This window comes from Spea bombifrons, chromosome 1, assembly GCF_027358695.1.
Source record: "Spea bombifrons isolate aSpeBom1 chromosome 1, aSpeBom1.2.pri, whole genome shotgun sequence".
NCBI lineage: Eukaryota > Metazoa > Chordata > Amphibia > Anura > Pelobatidae > Spea > Spea bombifrons.
Window position 1 is genome coordinate 162,354,959 of NC_071087.1, and position 24,153 is coordinate 162,379,111.

Below are 24,153 nucleotides of genomic sequence, written 5' to 3' on the forward strand. Positions count from 1 at the left end.
CATACAGTTTTGTGTGTACTTGTTTTGCCAATTGTCCGTATGACGAGCCTTGACCCCTTTCAGATGGTCTGGACATGAGGTTCTAGCCAAATGAATGGGGATCACAGGAGATGGATTGTAATGGGATTATAGTAAACTTATACTGGTATTATATCTATTTGTCTAACAAAAGCTCCGAGAAGTCTTTGTGATGCACGATGACCCTCATCGATACCCCCGTGGGCAACATCAGTCTTAGGATCATCCATGCTCTTCTGAGAGTCACATGTATTCGGAAGCCATGTTCTCCAAGTTCCCTTTCTCCATCTCATGCATCTTCTTGTCCTCCTCTTTGGGCTGGTGGTGCAAAGCAACCAACAGCTGGTAGAGAAACGCGCCGGTCAGACCACCAACCAAAGGAGCAACTATGGGGACCCAACACCAGTAATTGCCAGCCCTGAGAAGAGAAAACATGACCGGTGAAGAGATGGTAACAATACACACCAAAGCTAACGGGGGTTCTAATCCACCGCTGTCATAGTAACCATCATTCAATGAGGCGTGAACCGCGCCAACGTTCCCCGTGACGCCCTTTGGGGTGAATGCGCTTTCCTCGGGAGCAGATTAGGGTTCTTAGCGACACGAACTACTTTGATAAAATAAAATCAGCGTGCGTGCTGGGCAGCGCGGGAACTAATCAGCGTTACTGGAAAGATAACGAGCGGCGATGCCGTACAGGGAGTGTAACAAAGATAGTATCCACATGAAACAACATCAACAAATACACTCGGCGGTTATCCCGAGCTAACGCGATGACAGTCAACGCCAATGGCTCGTCGTAATCTGGTAAAAGCAGCCGAGCGGCAGGAAAGAACTCCCATTAAAATCAATAGACGCACTGATTCCACCAAACCAGCACCGAGTATACCAAATGCATATGGGGGGGGTTCTGCAAAGGGGAAATATAGTTATTATTATTTTTTTATTATTATTACTATTATTATTAATATTATTTGTTTTATATAGTGCCACCATATTCTGCAGTGTTGTACAAGGAGTGTGCAAGGGGGGGGCACTAAAACATTTAAACCCCAGATTTTTTTTTTTATCAAAGGGTCGTATTTAGTAAAATAATTTGGTTGGTGGGGATTTTTATAATGTGTGAAGTACATTTAATGGCATTTTAAGCGAGACATCACGATTACCTACTTAGAAGCTTCCTTGTTTTTGCAAGAAAAGCAGATTTTGTCCATTAAAAAATAACATGAAATAGATCAGAGATCCAGCGCAGATGGGGTTAATGTCGTAAATGGCTTAATTTTAATGCAATCTCTTCATAGGCGTACAACGGCCCTTTATCACTCCCATCACTCCTGTGTCCCAATGGCCCTTTATCACTCCCATCACTCCTGTGTTCCAATGGCCCTTTATCACTCCCATCGCTCCTGTGTTCCAATGGCCCTTTATCACTCCCATCACTCCTGTGTTCCAATGGCCCTTTATCACTCCCATCACTCCTGTGTCCCAATGGCCCTTTATCACTCCCATCAATCCAGGTCTGTGTTTGCCGGGACAGTTCAGGTTTCCATGTAAAGGTAACCCCTGCAGTCTATATATATTTATATATGCAGCTCTTTTAAAGCTTCTGTCCCACTTGCACAAAACATTAAATGCACCCCTCTAGTATGTTAAGCAAAAAAGCCTTAGCCGATCTGTCATTTTATTCTTTCCGGCTGGGGGTTCAGCCCTGTAGGTGGAATGGCAGCTGCCGGCAGATCGGCCCCATTCGGCCCCCACCTAGTCTGCCTGTTTTTCCTGCAGTAAAGACTCAAACCTCAATCAGTCGTTGGTCTTGTTTTAGATTCAGGAGCCTCTACCACTTCTGCTGGGAGGCTGTTCCACTTATCTACTACCCTGGCAGTAAAGTAAGCCTCTGACCCACTTGTTTTAAAATGTCTCCCCTCCCCCGAGAGGGTTTATTTATATAAATATACCGTATGTATTATATATACATTGTAGCTGGCTGCCTCTAATCATCTACCCCTGATAACAGAGGTGTTCCTACAAACGCGATACGGGCCGGGCCGTTATCTCTGGCATGAGGCGGGTTATCGCCGTGACGTGGGCAGTAATGTGTATTTCATTCCGTTTCATGCTATAAATATTATCCGAATAGTAAAGGCACGCGCCGTCTTCATGGCCGCCACGTTTCTCATCATCTCTTCCTCCTGGTGAATGGGGCAGATTCACAGGGTTTTACCCTAGTCTTGGGGTAAATGGGCAGATTCTCAGGGTTTTTGACCCATTCTCATAGTTTCAGGGTGAATGGGCAGAATTCTAGTGGTTTTACCCTAGTCTCAGGTTGTCGGGGTACACGGGGCAGATTGTCGGGGTGAATGGGGCAGATTCTCCGGGCCCTCCTCACCTGTTGTCTCTGTTAGTCAATTTGTTCTGTTACATACTACTTGTTATCTCCTGTCCACCCATTGTACAGCGCTACAGAGTTTGATGGCGCTATATAAAACAATAACAATAGCAGTCTGGAGCCGACTCCTTCATATTCTCCTCTGATTTAATGATATCTGAGCGTCCCGATTGGTGCTTTTCTCCCTGCTTTATCACAGCTAGAATCCCTGCTTGAATCCAGGTGACTGCATTCAGAATATTAATACCCTCTGTCTCTAGGATGCAGAACTTTACACAGAGTTATCGTGATTTTACCTGAAAACCTCCATTCCCCAGCCAGCCATGGCGGTGAAGACGCGAGGGCCGAGGTCTCTGGCCGGATTAATGGCGTATCCCGAATTCATTCCCATGGACATCCCGATGACCGTGACGAGGAGTCCAACCAGCAGGGCATGGGTGCCGTCCAAGGCAGGGCTGTTCTTCTTATCATTGATGGCCAAGATACACAACAGCAGCGCTCCGGTGCCGATCACCTAAATGGGTAAATAGTAATACAACAACCCTTAAAGCTGCAGTTCCACTTCTACAAAACATTCCCAACAGCAGAGGTGCCATAAAAAGAACCCAGAGACCTTCTTCAGTTTCTACGGCGGGTTTATTTTCACTCGATACCTCACTCGCTGCTCCAAAGAGCTTACAGTCATTTTAGCAATGTGCGTGCCGGTTTAGTAGATCGGGGGTCAGAGAACAGAGCGAGAATCATACAAACGGCTGATACGCAGCAGCCATAAAAAACATTATATTACGGGGCAAAAACATAAAAAAAAACCAATAGTTTTCAAAAATATATTTTTCATTTAATACGAGTAATAAAATATTGATGGGAATTCTGCTTACTGTGCAACTTACCTGGTCAAGAAAGCCCCCGCCGATGGTCAGGTAGGGCTCGGGATACGTGGCGAAGATGCTAGCGGTGGCCAAGGGGCCGCTCACTGTGAAGTTTCCTCCAGTATAATTGTTCAGAGCCTCTGTTACACAAAAAAAGTCATATTTAAAAAAAAAAATACCATTGTTTCCGAATGTTATTTTTTCTTATATCTGCAGAATTTTGCTCCAGTCTACGGCGCCCCCCAGCAATAAAAACTACCTCCATTTACACAGTAATTTATGTTTCTATATACATTATCGGGGCTTTTAGGGCTGTAGAACCCTGCGATCCCCTCATACCCAGCAAACATTCCGACCTCCTAGAGAAGAGGGGCATCAGGGGAGGAGAGAGGGGCATCAGGGGAGGAAAGACACAGGGATTTAGGGTCCCAAAGAGTGACTGCCCTCCTAACCCAGGGCACCACCACCAGCTGCCCCCTCCACGTCGCTTCTCCAGGTCACCATGGGGATACTCCGGGTCGTGGGAGCAGTGTGGTGGCACGCCCCATTTCCCGCCCACTTCCCACAGCCATTCCCCCGAGCAGCATTCACTGGGACCGCCCACTGGTACTGATCAGCAGGACCGCCTACGCGAATCACAAATAGAGAGAACTCTGGGAGGGCGGAGCCGGGATGTTCCCTGGTATGGATATGATGTCATAATCCCTGCGCCGCGGGTCATAAACCACGGCAAAAAAATAGAAATTGTCTACACGCCATAAATTTTCTAGATACGACAGTACCGTAATACAGACAAAACACCACGGCCGCCGCCAGGAAGGCCCCGAGCATCTGCGCCATCACGTAAACGGGGAGCTTTCTCCACGGTAGCCGCCCCAGAACACAGTTCGTCAGGGAAACCGCGCAATTCATGTGAGCGCCTGGAAAAAAAAAAGAGAAGAAAGAGTAACTCAATAACAATAATAATCACATTTTTGTTTTATTTTGCATTTAATTTCCTTTTTTTTTATACAATATGTATTTTTTGTGCTAATTTATTTACTGTAAACTGTAATGTAAAAAAAATTATATTTTGCAAATATTCCACCAACTGATAATCATAATACTTTGAATGAATAAATATATAATATTATATATAGACAGACATATAGAGTATATATACGGTATAAATATTACGTGGTGACACTGTAACCAATAAATAAACTGTCTGTGGTTTTTCATCGGAATGCATGCTGGGAAGCGCTCACCAGACACCCCTCCGGCGACGTGGATTCCCATGGTGACCCCAAAGCCGAAGGACAGGTTAATACTCAGATACTGTCCGAACTGCTTCTTTCCCAGAACCACTTGGGCCACGGCGCCTAAACCAAAGAGCTGCGAAAGAAAACAGGCTTCATAAATCATTCTCAGCAACGGACTTTTACAGAAGCCGACGAATCAGACATTGCCCTTCACTTCTACCAACTCAGAACCCGCCGGATCGGCCCCATCCGGCCCCCGTCTAGTCGCCAGTTTCTCCTGCTGTAAAGACTCAAACCTTAATCAGTCGTTGGTCTCGTCTTAGATTCAGGAGCCGTATGTCTATCCCGCGCATGTTTAATACCCTCACTGTATTACCCTCTACCACTTCTGCTGGGAGGCCGTTCCCTACCACCCTCTTACTAATAAGGCTGCAGCAGTGAATTGCAAGAACTTTCGTTAAAAATTTTATGAGATTTTATTGTTTTTCTGTGTTCTCCCAGCCTTTGGACGCTAAGGCATACCTCCCAACTGTCTTGCTTTGTGTGGAACAGTCCTGTTCTTGCCATATCATCCTGCTGTCCCGCAGAGAGCTTGGGAGGACAGTGGGATTTGGGACTACGATACAGGGGGCCCCCATTCCCTTCTTTAAATATACATGTGCAAATAAAATAATAATAAATAAATAATATTTCTAGAGCTACTTTGAAATTATTATTATCTATATATATATATATATACCATATGTTTATATAGCGTTACCATATAGCGATATATATATATATAGGGTAAACAGGACATAAGTACAGCATCACATAACAAAAAGGTGCTTACAATTTGGGAAATGCATTATATTATTTTAGTATTATAAGTATTTATATTATTTTATTATTATATTATTTATTTTAATATATATATTATTTTGCTTGAAGGCGCCAACAGATACTGTGGCGCTGTTACAGTAATTAACGTTTAGGTCACCCAGAGCTGCTCAGGGGTATGGAGAGAGCTGCCAGGGTACTGTGATCCCCCTATCGGAGATCCTGGTACATTAAAGAGCCGCTATACCACCAACGGTTGCCATATCAGCATTTTATTGGAGGGCATGTCAAATTTTTACGTGTTGCTGCCCCCTGCAGTATGTGGGAGGTATAAACCTACAGAAGGATTACTTAATCAGCTATATATACCCCCCCCCCATAATGCTGGGAGGCAACAGGTAAAAATTAGATGGCTGATGAAAAGAAAATGGCTGTTATGGGACTTTTATACAAAGGTCCTGGCAGGAATGGTGGGTTTATGAGAGCCCCATATGTGAGCTTACAATCTAACATATTAAAACCATGTTTCTACAAAATTAGAGTAGCAGTATTTAATAAACGTTGGCTTATACTTTACTTAGAATGTAGTAGATAAATGGAGCAGCCTCCCAGCAGAAGTGGTAGAGGGCAATATAGCGAGGGTATTAAACATGCATGGGATAGACATACGGCTCCTGAATCTAAGACGAGACCAACGACTGATTAAGGTTTGAGTCTTTACAGCAGGAGAAATGTGCAGACTAGACGGGGGCCGGGAGGGGCCGGATGGGTCTTGTCCCCACCAGTCACTCTGATTTTTTTTTAGACGTTACATATAATGAGCTATTCTGGTACTAAAACAGAAACTATTGTTGCTATGGCGATAGCTCCATTGTTACCACCTTTCACTAAAATTGCTTAACTTTACAGAAGAGCCACTGGATTCAATATTTGAATAAAATATAGTTAATTCAATACCTTTGTTTCCATGGCAACCTATGCCACAAGCCATATTAGCCAATCACCATACACCCCCACTTTTCAGATGCCAGAATTGAGTCACCTGTGTTGGGGGCCCAGATCGCCACCGATTCCGGGCCAATCAGGGCAGATCAAAGGATTCCCCCAACCCTGCCTGCAAAAACGGGGCAATAGGGGGACTCGTCTACTGAAAGCAGGGCTGTTGGGAAGTATTTGATCTTTTCCCCTAGCTTTCAATCCTAAATCTATAAAATGAATCTGGTGCAAAGTTGGAAAAGTGTTTTTTTTTTCCGCTATGGGTCTAATCAGGCCATTCAGTTGTTGCCATGGTGATAAGACCATGTGTAAAAGTTTGCACCGGAATCAATTCCTGCACGTGGCCCCTAGATGTTGCCGCGTAATAGATGTATTACATAACCAATCATTTTCTCAGTCTTCTTTTAGTAGTTGTCACCGGAGCCGCACACTGTCGGGGTTGGTATCACAATCGGCAGGGTTACAAAAGGAAAATGATTATTTTTCCCGCATTCCGTGTTTGTTTTCCTCCTCACGTCTCTTATCGCTTTTTCTTAATCCTTGACCTTAGATACGGGCCTCAGCCGTTCCTGAAGCATTTATGGCCCCAATTGGCCCTGGCGTTGGCTGCCACGGCTTGGCCTGAGGCGCGTGCACGCGGGCTGTTAATGTTTGGCGGTTTTATCTGCGTGGAAGTATATGAGTTATTGTATATCTGTGTAGACGCCGTCGGTTCGTTTACCTTCCGTACGTCGGTTGTTATCACCTGACGACTATTCTCTGATTGGTCACCTTTTTAATTGTGATTTTTAGACATGAGTCGTGCACTTTTGATAAGTTTGGGCTCGTGGGCTTCCGTACTGTATGATTAACGGGACACTTCACCACACATGACATCTGAGGGGTCTCTTTATGCCGTGTCCCCCAAATGCAAAGGGGATTCATTTCACATGTATTTACCCCCTCACCCCGCTATTTACCCTGCAGGAACATCATGGGGGGTGTCCCACTCCTCGCCCCCACTTTCCCTTCAACAACCGGCCCTTAACATCGACGGGATGGCCCCCGACATCAGCAGGACTGCCCCCTGAAATCAGCGGAAACGCCCACTGATGTCATCGGGACCGCCTACCCGCATCCCGCAAAATTGGGCTCCGCGAAGCCGGAGCCTGAAAGTTCCCAGTTGTGCTGATTGGTTATTTACATTATAGATTGTAAGCTCCTGTGAGCAGGGCCGCCGCTGCCTTTTTTTCTGTCCACATTGTTATGTAAGCCCTGTTAACCCATTGTGCGGTGCCGTGGAGTGTGGTGGCAGTTGCCCAGGCTAGGGCAATTTTTTTTGTTTTTGGTGGGGGGCGGTAGGGACCCCACTGCATTGCTTTGCTCAGGGCCTACAAAGGTCAGACAATCTCCGTTCCTAAAGGTGTTCGATGGTTCATCCCCGGTCCAAATTATTATGTAAATTAATGTTTTTATAACTTTTTTTTTTTTTTTTTTATAATCTTGATTGAAAGTAAGTTTCTCCTGCTGTAACGACTCAAACCTTAATCAGTCGTTGGTCTCGTCTTAGATTCAGGAGCCGTATGTCTATCCCATGCATGTTTAATCCCCTCTCTGTATTACCCTCTACCACTTCTGCTGGGAGGCTGGGCGGTTTATCTACCACTTTCACTTGCAGAAATGTTATGATTACACCACAAATGTGTGAGAATAATGAAGAATAAGAATTATTGATCTTTATTGTTAGCGGCTGAGGTCCATTGTTTGGAATGAGTATGGCGCGCGCTTGGCTGCAGGACAAGGTGACAATCAAAGTCCATTTGGAACGTTAGAACCAAAACATGACTCAACCCAGCTCAATAAACCCCCCCCCCATATTATATTCCTCTGAGTTAGAATCTTAACATATATGTTCTTGGCGTGTTGAGAAAAGAGCAATTGTTGAAAGCTCCAAGTGTCTCGTGGAGCTCGGAGAAGCTCAGACGAAGCTTTAGAATAATTTAAATGCCCCTGGGGGCTTTTCGCCCCTGTATGTGTAGGGACAGCAGAATTTTGGGGGGCTATTACAGTCTTTGTACCCCCAAGGTGGTGGCCAGAGCTACCCACGCACAGATGTCCCACCAGCGAGACCGGGGTAAACGTCCAAACCAGAGGTCCAAACCATTCCATAAAGAAGAAGAAATTCATTGAACTTGTTACAATGTGACACCTTGTAGCAGACGTTCTGCGGGGGGGGGGCGTTCCCCCTTTATGAAACATTCTAGTAAAACGGATACATTCTGGCCCAAAAAAACATCCAGTAACTTCTAGTTTCGGAAAACCATTAATACCCATTGTACAGCGCTGCGGAATATGATGGCGCTATAGAAAACGATAAACAGTAATACAGTGTCTCCAAAACACCTCTCACCCAGCGCGCTTATCGGAACGCACACCGGCCTCTCCGACAAACGCCAACGCTCGCCGGGGCCTGATAGCGGCTGGCATAGAGGGAAAAAATAGATAATAAAAAATAAAAGAAATACGCGCGTTCCGGGCGGTTACCCCCCAAACTGCCGGGGTATTGGTTACTATCCCTATTAACCCTTCCACCCCTGAAACCCTTTTTTTTTTATTATTTATTAATTTAAAGTTATCGGTTTTTTTTATTCCCCCCCGGCTGCCACTCCGAGTGGAGATAATGAGCAAACATTTCGCACGGCATCGGCAAACACCAGCCGTGGAGCAAAGTATAATATTCGTATTAAACGAAGAGAAATATCAGGAAGCGCTAAAGGCCAGCGAAAGGTTAATGGCCACCGATCGGAAGCGGTGCTTACGCGCCTCACTGAGCACTGGGCCGATGCTTTGAATAATACTGGATGTTTTTATCGCGGCCGTTTTATTTTACAAGCTTTATTGATAACTGTACTAACGACGATCGACAGGGAATGAAGTCAGGTAAACTTTCAGGATCTCAGATGTCTCTTCTTCAGATGGAATGGTTTGGGAACACACAAGTCCCCTTTTCAGATTGCAGTTGAAGAAGAGACTACTGTGGTCCTGGAAACTAAACTAAACTATTATACTAAATATTATTCTTGGTCGGCCCGTCACGTCGGGGAACTCTCTAGGTTGGACCCGGAGTCTCTGGGTGAAGCGCGGCTTCTCTGGGTGAAGCGCGGCTTCCCTGGGTCTCCGGGTCGCTTTCTTGTTTCTCTGGGCAGGGGAGCGGTATTTGGCAATGCGCACTTCTTGCTGACTTCCTGTCAGGCCCTCACTCTCCACCCCCCCCACTCCCCTACAATTTAAAGCCCTGCCCCCTCTACCCACCTATCCCTGCCCTATGCATAACTAGCCCCACCCCTTTACAAAGCCACTCCCCCAGAAAAGAGAGAGCCCATGAATGCCATGAACTAAAGAATATTAGGTCCGTTTCTGTTGTGCTTTCTTAGAAACGCCTCTTGCCCCTCCCCCGTAGTTTGCGGATTCCGTATGTTTACTGTCCTTACTGCAAAGATACTTTTCCATGACCCCCAAAAGGGTGACCCATTTTAATGAATAGCTTTATTATTCCTAATTGACATTACGCCCAGAGGTAGTGGAGACAAAACACTATTTTTTGGTCTAGAATATATATATATATTTTAAAAAAATCGATCAGATGGTTAGTAGATTTCCACAAATATGTAAGAATGGCAATGAAGCAGCTCAATCACAAGCCGGCCCGGACTGGCCACCTGTCACGCCGCCGCTGCCCAACATCGCTCCGTACGCAGTGTGTGGCCCCCGGCCACCGTCAGTCGCGCTTACACCGTTAAGCGGCCGCTGGCTTTAAAATGGTCGGGCCACCTCGTTATCCCCAACACCATGATTTACTTACAGGCCCGGAAATCAAAATACCCCGGGGGCTGAAACTCTGAAAATATTAACCCTTTAATAGCCAATCATGAAGATTCTATGTAGCGACTCACCAAACGTGTTACCCAAATGGCTCCGATACCGGCCCTTATGGACAAATTGACTTGTCATTATATAAAGATACATTTAATTGAGACACCTGCATTCAAGCAGAGATATCAACCGTAACATACTGGGAGCAAAAACACCAACTGGGGATCCCAGCGAAGGGGAGAACAGGAGCGACTCCAGACTGTGCGACCCCGAGAATCGGCCCCTGAGACCCTGAGACTGGGGCAAAAACCCTGAGACTGGGGCAAACCATGAGAGAAAAATAGGTTAAAAAAACCCATAATCCGTTTCTTAACGGCACGCAGGGACCTCTCTTTCTAAGACAATCGGCAGGTCACCATGAAAGCGAGTCAACAAGTGAAAAGCGCTGGACTGTTCTTGGAAATCCAAGGAACTTGGCAGGTATGTATCTGCTTATGAATTGTGAGGCAGGATAAGCCCCTCTGGCTGATAACCCACACAGGTACCAAGCCTTACCTGCCTATTAATGCAAATACAGCAACCCTCTAACGCAAACCTCCGCGGACGTTAAGAAAGGCAAACAGGTTTTTGGCCGGCTTTTCTAGCATTTTTTGATAAACGGACGGACCTTCGGATCTAAAGGGAATTCTGCTTTGGCACAGGTGGTGTCGGTTCAGTAGTTTTAAAAGGGCGCCGAGAAAAAAGTTATGTATCAGTAACCCATATTCACTCCGAGGTTAACCATTAATATCCTGGTGTAGTAGACTCCAAGAAAAAAAATATATACGGTATATATTTAACCCTGAAAATACCAAATGCTTATATTCCTATTCAGAATGCATTAATTAACTCTATCAGTGCCAGAACTGATGTATATGGATTGTTCAACTGTCCCCCAGTATAAAGGGCGAGTGCACATCTCTGTTCTGTGGAATATATATATATATATATATATATATATATATATATATATTGTAGAAGATATATATATATATATGAAATATTTTTATATAATTTATATTTTTATAAATATAAAAATTGAGCGCAGTGTTATTTATTATTTGGCAATTAAAGTTTTCAGAAAATTATTTAAATATATAATATTTCCCAGAAATAATAGTAATTAATTATAGTAACATAATATGTAAATTATAATAATATTGTGGGTACAATAATAACGAGGAGATGGACTCTGCTGTAATTTTTATTCCTTTTTAAAAAAAATAATTGCTAGTTTGTAGAACACGGTTAAACACATGTCTTTGTGCAGATTAAATTGTTACTGGGAAAAAAATTTCTGTAATAAGGCAGAATTCCTATATAACACCATTGCAAACAGAATTAGACTGTAAGCTCTTCTGATCAGGGACCTCCTTTCCTAATGTAGTCATACATATTGCATCCATATATATTATACTGTAAACTGTAAAGCATATATATATATATATATATATATATATATATATATTAACATATATGTGTATACTAATATATATATAATATATATACTGTATTATATACAATATATATATATATATATATATATATATATATAACTCATCATTACAATTATATCATTATATTATATATATATATATACTGTATTAAATACAGTGTACATATATATATATATATATATATATTAATCATAATTACAATTATATTATCATTATGTTACATATAAATACTTTTCATTACAAAGTCAGCAATAATTTTGCTCACCTTTATAAGAATATTATTATTATTTATGGTTTTACGTAGCACCATCATATACCGCAGCGCTGTCACATCATGGTAGCAATCCTTTTTCATATTATACAGTTAATATTGTGCAGTTTATTTTGTGTGACAAATATGATATATTTTAAATTAAATCTCTTATTAAAAAATAGAAATTTCTTATGTACTTTCCCATTTCCTTGAATATTTGTCGGTTATCAAGTGCATTTGGACTAAAACAAAAGACACATAATAACTTTAAAAATAATCTTTCAACCAAAAAAATATACATATCCCACCCAATAAAATCCCCGCTTGGTCTTACCATCATGACAAACGTGGCTAATAATTCCGCCAACGCCTCCCGCGCCCACCGGTTGCGTATAGAAATGGCCCCGTGGATCTTTCTGACGATGGATTTGCCCGTCTTCATGTTGGTTTTGGTGGTTGGCAGCGGCTGTGATGGCCCCGTGTTACACTTTGACTCCTGCAGGCAGCTGTTCTGTTAAACACTAACGAGCGTCACTTAAAGACGAACGGACGAGCAGAGCTTAAAAAGTGACTGGGAGGAAAGACTTCTTGCAATCAATGCGGGGATCTGTCTATCTGCCTCCACCCTTCTCTCCGGAGAGCTCCAAGGTCCAGCCGCTTATTATTTCCAGAAACGGCATGGATGTGACACGTTGTAACAGCAAATGAAACTCTCCCTAATAAATGCCGCAGGATTCTTTTTGTATTGAGATACAATGTGTCATCGCAATAGTAACAATGTAAAAAGGATAGTCTGGGCTGCTTTTGGTCGAGGAGAAGCTGGTTTTGGTGGGAATGCCACCCATTTTGGGTGTATAGGTTTTTTTTGGGTGTATAGGTTTTCGCACGTTGTGTGGCTGGTCCGCCTCAAACATTTGCACTTTCACCACTCTTAAAATATACAATACCTCCTTCTAGATCGTAAGCTCTTTGAACGGGCCTTCTGTACCTTTGGTGACGCACAATGTGGCCACTTTTGGATATCTTGTAGCGTCTTAATGTTCCCTCTCTGCTTTCTCTGAGCTGACGCTTTTCTTCTAACAGAAAAGAACAAGAAGAAAAGATCTGGTAGCAGAGAATAAAGCGTGTCTCGAAACGTAGAATCTGCTGGCAGATCGGCCCCATCCGGCCCCCGTCTAGTCGCCCGTTTCTCCTGCTGTAAAGACTCAAACCTTAATCAGTCGTTGGTCTCGTCTTAGATTCAGGCTGGTAAGAGAATAAATTTATGAAGAGACCAAAGCGCCGTCCCCTCAAACTATGTTTAAGTCAGAAGGCCGTTTCCAAACCACCTCTCCGGGGAGTGCTGGGGGGTTGTGGGTCCCGGAGTGTAGAGAAGCATGTTGGGTAGACGCGGTATGGGTGTCGTGCAGTCTTGATTGGCTTCGAATCACAATTGCTCTTTCTTGGAGCTTGGTGATATAATGTATCTGAGGCTAGATTGTTCTAAATATCATTGTGGACTAGGCTGGTAGAAAAGTCCATCCGGTACCAAGAGAGATGGTTCATTGGGAGATCATTGGGAGGTGCTGGGATAAGAATGAGGGAGTGCACCCTAAGGTGAGGGAAGCAGAGGTGGTGGAGGGTAATACAGCGAGGGGATTAAACATGCATGGGGTAGACATACGGCTCCTGAATCTAAGACGAGACCAACGACTGATTAAGGTTTTTGTCTTCTCAGTAAAAACTTCAATTCATTCCATCTCAGTCTCTGATCCTCTAGTGTTAGATTCGGGTCTCTTGTTGTAACTTTTCTCCTCCTTTTAAATAAATTCCCTCCTGTACTTTGTTAAATCCTTTCTGTATTTAAATGTCTCTCCTCCATCCCCCCTCTCTCCGGACATATTGAGATCCTTTAGTCTTTCCCAAGTCTCTGTCCCTTGTCATCTTTTCTCAAGTGCATTATTTTACATTTATCAACGTTAAACTGCAATTGCCTTACTCTCCACAATGATTCCAACCCCCCCCCTTGGTAAGGCCCAGCGGCCCCCCAATCACTATCAAATATATGCACTAGAACACACACAGTCACCATATCAGACAGACGCTCACTAAAACAGCCTCATTCAATCATTACACTTCACTCCCTTCACACCTATCACCCATCACTCCCATCACACATAACACCTCACTCCCATCACACATAACACCTCACTCCCATCACACCTGTCACATAACGCACATCGCTTCATCACATGTCACATCTATCACATGCCACGCATTATTTCCCAACACCTATCACACACCTCACTCCCATCACTCCTCACTCCCATCACACCTGTCACATAACACATATCGCTTCATCACACATCACATCTATCACATCACACATCACTCCCATCTCACCTACCACACATAACACGTGCCATCATAATATTTTAAGTATAAAATTACCAATTTTCTTGTTTATTTAAATAAATTACTGAAAAAAAGTCATTTAGAACACAAAAATCCCTTTTACAGCAGGCGATAAACAGGCAAATCAACCTGGAGCGCTCTTAAAAAAACAATTGGAGCAAAAAAAATTGCAAAATGATTTGCTAAACAGCCTGAAAAACAAAGCAAATAATTCTTTGGCTGTAAATATTTGCTAAACATTGGGTAGCCATTAATTCATTTTATAACAGTCCTGATAACCCTTTAATGTTCAAAATATTTTTTCTAAGCTGTATTGCGACATTTCGAAAAACATTTATAGGTCAAAGTATACAAAAATCTTTGGCATGTCATAAAGCGCGAATGCCTCGTAAGCAAACGGCATAATGGTTTTGGAGATGTGACAGCAGCGTGGGGCTCGGCCAAAAAGTAGTTTTAAGAAAGTAACATCTCTTGCAGGAAGACGAGTTTGGAAGCCGTGGCATCAATAATGATGTCATTGTTTAGCTCCATGACGGCTTCTTCCTCTGCTGGTATTAGGGAAAAAAAGCTTCTGAATGCGGTTGGAGAAGGCAGAAGAAGGAAGGCAGAAGAAGGAAGGCAGAAGAAGGAAGGCAGAAGATAGAAGAAAGAAGACAGAAGAAAGAAGACAGAAGATAGAAGAAAGAAGACAGAAGAAAGAAGAAAGAAGAAACAGAGAACAAGAAGCAGAGTGAAGGAGAAGGAGAGACACAGTTAAGGTAGGGAGACACTGAGCGTGTGAGAGTGAGTGACAGTGGGTCCGGGTGAGTGCATGTGAAAGAGCATGTGAGAAAGTGAGCGAAAGGATATTCGGGACTCTCTGCTTCGTTTTTGTTTGTTTCATTGGAGCCCTTCCTCGTTCTCCGACATCCGTACGATTTGCCGAAATTGGTAAATTAGGTTAAAATTAAAATTCATATGAATCAGAATCCACAATTATTTAATTTTTTTAGTATCACGTGTGCATTGTATGAAGTAAGCGTGTCCACCAGAAGATAGCGAGGTATGACTGGAGGACCGTACCAGGCTCGGGAAAAAAAAACATTCATACTGAGACTCATAGTAAGGCAAATATTAGCAGAGAGAGAACGCAAACACCGTGCTCAGAATCCAATCGCTGCAAGAAACACGATAAATGATGTTCCAGGGATTAGCGTGTGCACGCACACGCTTTAATTAGGGCTATTCACTAACGCAGGCATGATGCACATTACATAGTTCGTAAGGTTGAAAAAAGACCTAAGTCCATCAAGTTCAACCCTTCTACCTAACCTTCCTATTCTTGATCCAAAAGAAGGCAAAAAAACCCTAATTAAGCTTCTTCCAATTCTGCTATCGGGGGGAAAAATCCTTCTTGACTCCAAGAGGCCATCGGATTTCTGCTTGGATCAAGAAGCTCTAAAATATTAATATTATTCTATTTATATCCCTGTATGTCCTGCCTTTCTAAGAAAATATCGAGGCCCCTTTTGAAGGCATCTAATGTATTGGATAACACCACCTCCCTTGGAAGTGAATTCCATATCTTTACTGCCCTCACTGTGAAGAATCCCTTCCTGAACAGGTCACTGAAGAGGTCTTTATATCGGCCCCGCATTTATTTAAATAATGTATATCGGCCCCGCGTATATTTATATAATGTATGTCGGCCCCGCATATATTTATATAATGTATGTCGGCACCGTGTATATTTATATAATGTATATCGGCCCCGCATATATTTATATAATGTATGTCGGCACCGTGTATATTTATATAATGTATATCGGCCCCGCATATATTTATATAATGTATGTCGGCACCGCGTATATTAATATAATGCGTATCGGCCCCGCATATATTTATATAATGTATATCGGCCCCGCATATATTTATATAATGTATATCGGCCCCGCATATATTTATATAATGTATATCGGCCCCGCATATATTTATATAATGTATGTCGGCCCCGTATATATTTATATAATGTATGTCGGCCCCGCATATATTTATATAATGTATATCGGCCCCGCATATATTTATATAATGTATATCGGCCCCGCATATATTTATATAATGTATATCGGCCCCGTATATATTTATATAATGTATGTCGGCACCGCGTATATTTATATAATGTATATCGGCCCCGCATATATTTATATAATGTATGTCGGCCCCGCGTATATTTATATAATGTATATCGGCATCGCGTATATTTATATAATGTATGTCGGCACCGTGTATATTTATATAATGTATGTCGGCACCGTGTATATTTATATAATGTATATCAGCCCCGCATATATTTATATAATGCGTATCGGCCCCGCATATATTTATATAATGTATATCGGCCCCGCATATATTTATATAATGTATATCGGCCCCGCATATATTTATATAATGTATATCGGCCCCGCGTATATTTATATAATGTATATCGGCCCCGCGTATATTTATATAATGTATATCGGCATCGCGTATATTTATATAATGTATGTCGGCACCGTGTATATTTATATAATGTATATCAGCCCCGCATATATTTATATAATGCGTATCGGCCCCGCATATATTTATATAATGTATATCGGCCCCGCATATATTTATATAATGTATATCGGCCCCGCATATATTTATATAATGTATGTCGGCACCGTGTATATTTATATAATGTATATCGGCCCCGCATATATTTATATAATGTATATCGGCCCCGCATATATTTATATAATGTATGTCGGCACCTCGTATATTTATATAATGTATGTCGGCCCCGCATATATTTATATAATGTATGTCGGCACCGTGTATATTTATATAATGTATATCGGCCCCGCATATATTTATATAATGTATGTCGGCACCGCGTATATTTATATAATGCGTATCGGCCCCGCATATATTTATATAATGTATATCGGCCCCGCATATATTTATATAATGTATATCGGCCCCGCATATATTTATATAATGTATGTCGGCCCCGCATATATTTATATAATGTATGTCGGCCCCGTATATATTTATATAATGTATGTCGGCACCGCGTATATTTATATAATGTATATCGGCCCCACATATATTTATATAATGTGTATCGGCCCCGCATATATTTATATAATGTATATCGGCCCCGCATATATTTATATAATGTATATCGGCCCCGCATATATTTATATAATGTATATCAGCCCCGCATATATTTATATAATGTATATCGGCCCCGCATATATTTATATAATGTATATCGGCCCCGTATATATTTATATAATGTATGTCGGCACCGCGTATATTTATATAATGTATATCGGCCCCGCATATATTTATATAATGTATGTCGGCACCGCGTATATTTATATAATGTATATCGGCCCCGCATATATTTATATAATGTATATCGGCACCGCGTATATTTATATAATGTATATCGGCCCTGCATATATTTATATAATGTATATCGGCCCTGCATATATTTATATAATGTATATCGGCCCCACATATATTTATATAATGTATATCAGCCCCGTATATATTTATATAATGTATATCAGCCCCGTATATATATTTATATAATGTATATAATGTGTATATAATTTTAACTTTTTTAGTTTCTCTTCATAACGAGTATCACCCAATCCTTTTATTAATTTCGTAGCCCTCCTTTGCACTTTTTCTAATTCCATAATGTCCTTTTTAAGGACCGGTGCCCAGAATTGTACCGCGTATTCACGGTGAGGTCTTACCAATGACCTGTAGAAATCAATTCCTCTTTTTATGCTGCCAAAACCTTATTGGCCCTCGCAGCTGCCCCCTGGCATTGCGCACGGCTGTCACGTCTGTTGTCAACCGTTATTCTTAAATCCTTCGCATTGGTCGTTTCCCCCAATGATATTCCAATTAAAGAATAGGTTGCATTTTTATTATTTTTACCATAATGCATAACTTTGCATTTCTCTATATTGAACCTCATCTGCCACCTGCACGCCCGGCCCCCAACTCGGGGAGATTCTCTTTCAAGAAGGACTGTGCCGGCCCCGTGTAATGTATAGTTAATGTGACGAGAGTTGTTGGAAGTCATCTGATGATCATTGGTCATCTGTGGCCGTGAACCTCTTTGCTCTTTACTGTGCGGCGAGACTAATAGTAACCCAGTAAAAAATATACATATTCATCGAAATATCATTATTAGACATTATTTCGGGCTTTTAGGGCAGTAGAACCCTGTGATCCCCTCATACCCAGCAAACATTCTGACCTCCTAGAAAAGAGGGGCATCGAGGGAGGAGAGAGGGGCATCAGGGGAGGAGAGAGGGGCATCAGTTGAGGAGAGAGGGGCATCAGGGGAGGAAAGAGGGGCATCAGGGGGAGGAGAGAGGGGCATCAGGGGAGGAGAGAGGGGCATCAGGGGGAGGAGAGAGGGGCATCAGGGGAGGAGAGAGGGGCATCAGGGGGAGGAGAGAGGGGCATCAGGGGATGCCTATTGTTAAGTTGTTGATTGTTGATTGGTTCAGACAGCCTTTGTAAAGGTGGAGGGGGAGAAAGGAGAGAACTTCAGGACAGGAGATTGGAGCCATCTCTGCTTTGCTCCCACAGAATAAGAGGAGAAGAGGTAAAGGGGTGAGATAAGGGGGGCTAATGAGAATGGTGAGAGACAGTCTGTTTTTGGAATGTGTGTATCAGGGCAGGTATGGCTAAGGGCAATAAAGTGTGTGACTGCAAGGACAAGTGTAAGCCAGGATGTTTGTGTGAGGGAAAGCGTGAATGTGTGTATGGGTGTGCGCATGGGCAGGCATTTGTAAGAGCCGCGTAAAAGTGTGTATTTTAATTGTCTATCCATTAATATTACTGTTTTGGACCTAAAGAGTCTAACACATTTAGAGTACTATAAAGTGTTGTTTTAAATTAAAAAACGTCCATCAACTATGAAGGAGTCCACCGTGAACCATGCCCGTCGCTATCTCTGGTACTTACACAACACAAAGACGGGCTGATTGGTCAAAGATCTTTATCACATTAGATTGATGTTTCTGAATGTCATCTTGTTATGTTTCATACTACTTGTTATGTCCCGTCTACCCTTTATACAGTGCGGCGGAATCTGATGGCGCTATATAAACCAATAAATAATAATAAGAATCATAAGAGTGCGAGGCGCGTATTGTAACTGGATAATGGTGCCACCTAGTGGCCTTCCTTGAAAAGGACGCCAGAAAGAATTCTCACACCTTTTATTTAGCATCAGATTTTTTCCCCCGTAATATAGTTTTCAGGCAGCTTCATATCAGTCATTTGTATGATTCTCTCTCTGTTATCTGACCCCCGATCTACTAAACCCCCCGACTCCTTATCATACTGCCTGTGGGGGGCAATAGAATGTCTCAGTCTAAATCACCTAGTCAGAATCTCTGACCAGTTAAAGTATATGGAGCAATGTACTTCATCAGCATTACTTTATCAGTATGCAGTACTGGGGAGTTTTATTACTGTATATAGCGCTGGTGGGGGGTTATTACTGTATACATCGCTGGGGGTTATATAACTGTATACAGCGCTGGGGGGTTATATTACTGTATATGGCGCTGGGGGTTATATTACTGTATACAGCGCTGGGGGTTATATTACTGTATACATCGCTGGGGGTTATATAACTGTATACAGCGCTGGGGGGTTATATTACTGTATATGGCGCTGGGGGTTATATTACTGTATACAGCGCTGGGGGTTATATTACTGTATACATCGCTGGGGGTTATATAACTGTATACAGCGCTGGGGGGTTATATTACTGTATATGGCGCTGGGGGTTATATTACTGTATACAGCGCTGGGGGGTTATATTACTGTACACAGCACTGGGGGGTTATATTACTGTATACAGCGCTGGGGGTTATATTACTGTATACAGCGCTGGGGGGTTATATTACTGTATACAGCGCTGGGGGTTATATTACTGTATACAGCGCTGGGGGTTATATCACTGTAAACAGCGCTGCGGGTTATATTACTGTATACAGCGCTGGGGGTTATATTACTGTACACAGCACTGGGGGGTTATATTACTGTATACAGCGCTGGGGGTTATATCACTGTAAACAGCGCTGCGGGTTATATTACTGTATACAGCGCTGGGGGTTATATTACTGTATACAACGCTGGTGGGGGGCTATTACTGTATACATCGCTGGGGGTTATATTACTGTATACAGCGCTGGGGGGTTATATTACTGTATACAGCGCTGGGGGTTATATTACTGTATACAGCGCTGGGGGGTTATATTACTGTACACAGCGCTGGGGGGTTATATTACTGTATACAGCGCTGGGGGTTATATCACTGTATACAGCGCTGCGGGTTATATTACTGTATACAGCGCTGGGGGTTATATTACTGTATACAACGCTGGTGGGGGGTTATTACTGTATACATCGCTGGGGGTTATATTACTGTATACATCGCTGGGGGTTATATTACTGTATACAGCGCTGGGGGGTTATATTACTGTATATGGCGCTGGGGGTTATATTACTGTAATACAAAATTGACTTCTGTCTAGGGGCGCTTAAAACCGCGATCTCGAATAGCTCATATACCGATATAAAAAAGGAAAAAGAAAAAATATATAGTGTAATACAGTAAAAACAATATAACTCCGGCACAAAACTTCAATTAATGCACTCACAATGTGGATAAGCTTTTAGCGTGTATATCACAACTACTCCTCGGTGTATGTATTGATTCCTTGGCTCCACATGTATGCAAGAAAAGAAAATCTAATAGGGTGATACCTTTACCATCAATATGTGTGCTATGCAGTAATGCACTCACATTTAGTAGAGGAATATCAAGCTCATCTGATTTGTTGTCCTGCAGTGGAGCCGATCCTTTGATAAGGTTCCTGAGAGGTTGTGCTGGTTTCCACAAGAAGGTTTCTTCAATATTCTGGTGTAAATATGAATAAAGTGCAAGTGCCCCTCACCCTACTTACCTTGTTGCCGGAGCAAGCAGCAACTGCGGCCGGGCCCGCGGCAGGACCGGACTGACTGGGCCTATGCAGCCTCTACGGCCGTATTAACACAGGGCATAAGGGGCACCTGCCCCTTAAGCACGCCGCAACTGCGACCGGGTCCGCCACTCTAAGGGGCCGGGAAGCCCCCACCAGGGCTGGCCTTAGGGGTCTGCGGCCGCACAGAGCTTACATTAAAACATCGGGTTTTTTTTTTTTTTACTTTATTTAACATCCTCCATGTTAAATAAAGTTAACAAACACTTTATTTAACATAGAGGATGTTAAATAAAGTAAAAAAAAAAAAACCCCGATGTTTTAATGTAAGCTCTGTGCGGCCGCAGACCCCTAAGGCCAGCCCTGGTGGGGGCTTCCCGGCCCCTTAGAGTGGCGGACCCGGTCGCAGTTGCGGCGTGCTTAAGGGGCAGGTGCCCCTTATGCCCTGTGTTAATACGGCCGTAGAGGCTGCATAGGCCCAGTCAGTCCGGTCCTGACGCGGGCCCGGCCGCAGTTGCTGCTTGTTCCGGCAACAAGGTAAGTAGGGTGAGGGGGGGTTAGATAGTGAGAAATGGGGAGAGGGGGTACATAGTGAAAAGGGGGAACATAGTGAGAAGGGGCAGATAAGATGGGGAGAGGGGGTAGTGTGAATGCGTATGAGAATGGATGAATTGTGTGAATGAGTATGACAATTAATGAATTCATGATTAAATGCAAAGATGGTACATGAAGGGTGGGCTTTAACAATAAATAAATAAATAAAAATGGGCTGCTCGGGCTTAAATGCCCGGGCCTATTTTTTGTCCCAGTCCGGGCCTGTATACAGCACTGGGGGTTATATTACTGTATACAGCACTGGGGGGTTATATTACTGTATACAGCACTGGGGGGTTATATTACTGTATACAGCGCTGGGGGGTTATATTACTATATACAGCGCTGGGGGGTTATATTACTGTATACAGCGCTGGGGGTTATATTACTGTATACAGCGCAGGGGTGGGGTTATATTAATGTATACAGTGCTGGGGGGGGGGGGGTATGGGACTTTCCACTTAAAACATCTGTTCGAGATTAAGGATTCTCTGTGAAATTCCGAAAATAAAGGAATGTTTTCTGATCCTCACTGGAATCTCAGCGCAGAATGTAAAGACCCCACTTGTAATAAAAAAGATTTGTATCCGTGTTCTGCCATACATTACGTGCACAGAATGTATGTGATATATACGTATGCACAGTGAGGGGAAAGGGTCTCACCAAATATTCATTTAAAGTTTTCTTTCTGTTCACTCACTTTTTGAATTTTTGTTAAATAATAAAAATAATCTATTAACGTCTATTTTTGAAATAATTCTTACTTTACAGCATTTTTTTTTGCCATCTGCCTAAAACTTTTGCACAGCACTGTAAATCTTGGTTGAGAATAACCCAGGAGAATCAAAAATCATAAAGGAAATCTAAAGGAAATCGATCCCCTCGGATAAAGGATCCCCTCGGATAAAACGATTGAATCTGGCCGAATTTTATGTCAGAGGAGCGGAAGGCGAGCGTAAAAATGGACGCTATTCAGCTGTACTTCGGGGGGGGGGGAGGTGTTTATTAATCAAAAATGGAGGTTCTTTTTTGTTTGTGTGAGCGTGTGTGTGTATGTGTGAGCGTGTGTGTATGTGTGAGCGTGTGTGTGTATGTGTGAGCGTGTTTGTGTATGTGTGAGCGTATGTGTGTTTGTGTGTGAGTGTATGTGTGAGTGTATGTGTGAGCGTGTGTGAGTGAATGTGTGTGTGTAAGCATGTGCATTAGCGTGTGTGAGCGTGTGTGTGTGTGTATGTGTGAGCATGTGTGTGTATGTGTGAGCGTGTGTGTGGATGTGTGAGCGTGTGTGTGTTTGTGTGAGCGTGTGTGTATGTGTGAGCGTGTGTGTATGTGTGAGCGTGTGTGTATGTGTGAGCGTGTGTGAGTGAATGTGTGTGCGTGTGTGAGTGAATGTGTGTGCGTGTGCATGTGCATTATCGTGTGTGAGTGCGTGTGTGTTTGTTACATCAACACCAGGGGGCGCTAACACCCCAGCATTTCATTTACAGAGGGAGGTTTAAGTGAACGCACGATCACCTCCAGAATTCCAGGTATTGACGGCTGGCTAAGAATAATGGGATTTGTATAAATAATGGAAACAGTAAACTCTCCCCAAAAAAGACATCAAAAATACTGATAATAATCCTGCCAATAAACCCCCTTTATCTGCAGACCTGGAGGCCGCCATCGTCGTCACTCATGTGATATTTTGGGTGACTTTTTGGATGAACTGATGCTTTATGGCAATGATAACGAAGTCCGTTATCGGTTAGAGAGTCTGAATTGTGATTAAGACTGAGTCATTCTATTGTTCCCCACAGGCAGTATGATAAGGAGTCGGGGTGTTTAGTAGATCGGGGGTCAGATAACAGAGTGAGAATCATACAAACGGCTGATATGCAGCTGCCTGAAAACATTATTTTATGGGGCAAAAACTACAAACTGCTTAAAACATAGAAACAGAGTGATATATCTGGAAACATATGTGTTATCGGATACCAGGAGGGGGGAATCCCTGTTAAGTTCATATATTTGAGCAGAGAGAGTGCGGTATTTATAGACTGGAGCAATAAATATTATCTAATAATCAATGGGCTTTCTCATCGCGTTGAGTTATTGGTCAAGCAGCTGGAATGCCGATTGTCTGCCTTCCATTCCCCATCGAAGCTTTCCTGGGAGACGAGTCCCGGGACACGCGCTCCGACCTCACTGACCTCACCCACTTCACT

General features: G+C 42.8%; 2 protein-coding genes across 2 annotated transcripts in view; one reads left to right on the top strand and one right to left on the bottom strand.

The window, feature by feature from the left end:
• TPGS2 (tubulin polyglutamylase complex subunit 2) overlaps nucleotides 1–24,153 on the top strand; it is a 320,830-nt gene that overhangs the window by 113,003 nt on the left and 183,674 nt on the right. The window lies entirely within an intron of this gene.
• Nucleotides 33–12,427, bottom strand: LOC128466914 (aquaporin-7-like). Its single transcript, XM_053448376.1, has 6 exons — nucleotides 12,265–12,427; nucleotides 4,521–4,647; nucleotides 4,056–4,193; nucleotides 3,295–3,413; nucleotides 2,701–2,918; nucleotides 33–436 (listed from the first exon to the last, which is right to left on the bottom strand). Exons 1-6 carry the CDS (start codon nucleotides 12,370–12,372, stop codon nucleotides 262–264), a joined length of 885 nt encoding a protein of 294 aa, XP_053304351.1. The 5' UTR covers nucleotides 12,373–12,427; the 3' UTR covers nucleotides 33–261.

Coding starts and splice junctions, on each gene's coding strand:
- LOC128466914 (XM_053448376.1), bottom strand. CDS start 12,372: ATGAAGACGGGCAAATCCATCGTCAGAAAGATCCACGGGGCCATTTCT. Junction 4,194..4,520: donor CGTCGCCGGAGGGGTGTCTG/GTGAGCGCTTCC, acceptor TTTTTTTTCCAG/GCGCTCACATGAATTGCGCG. Junction 3,414..4,055: donor GGTGTTTTGTCTGTATTACG/GTACTGTCGTAT, acceptor TTTGTGTAACAG/AGGCTCTGAACAATTATACT.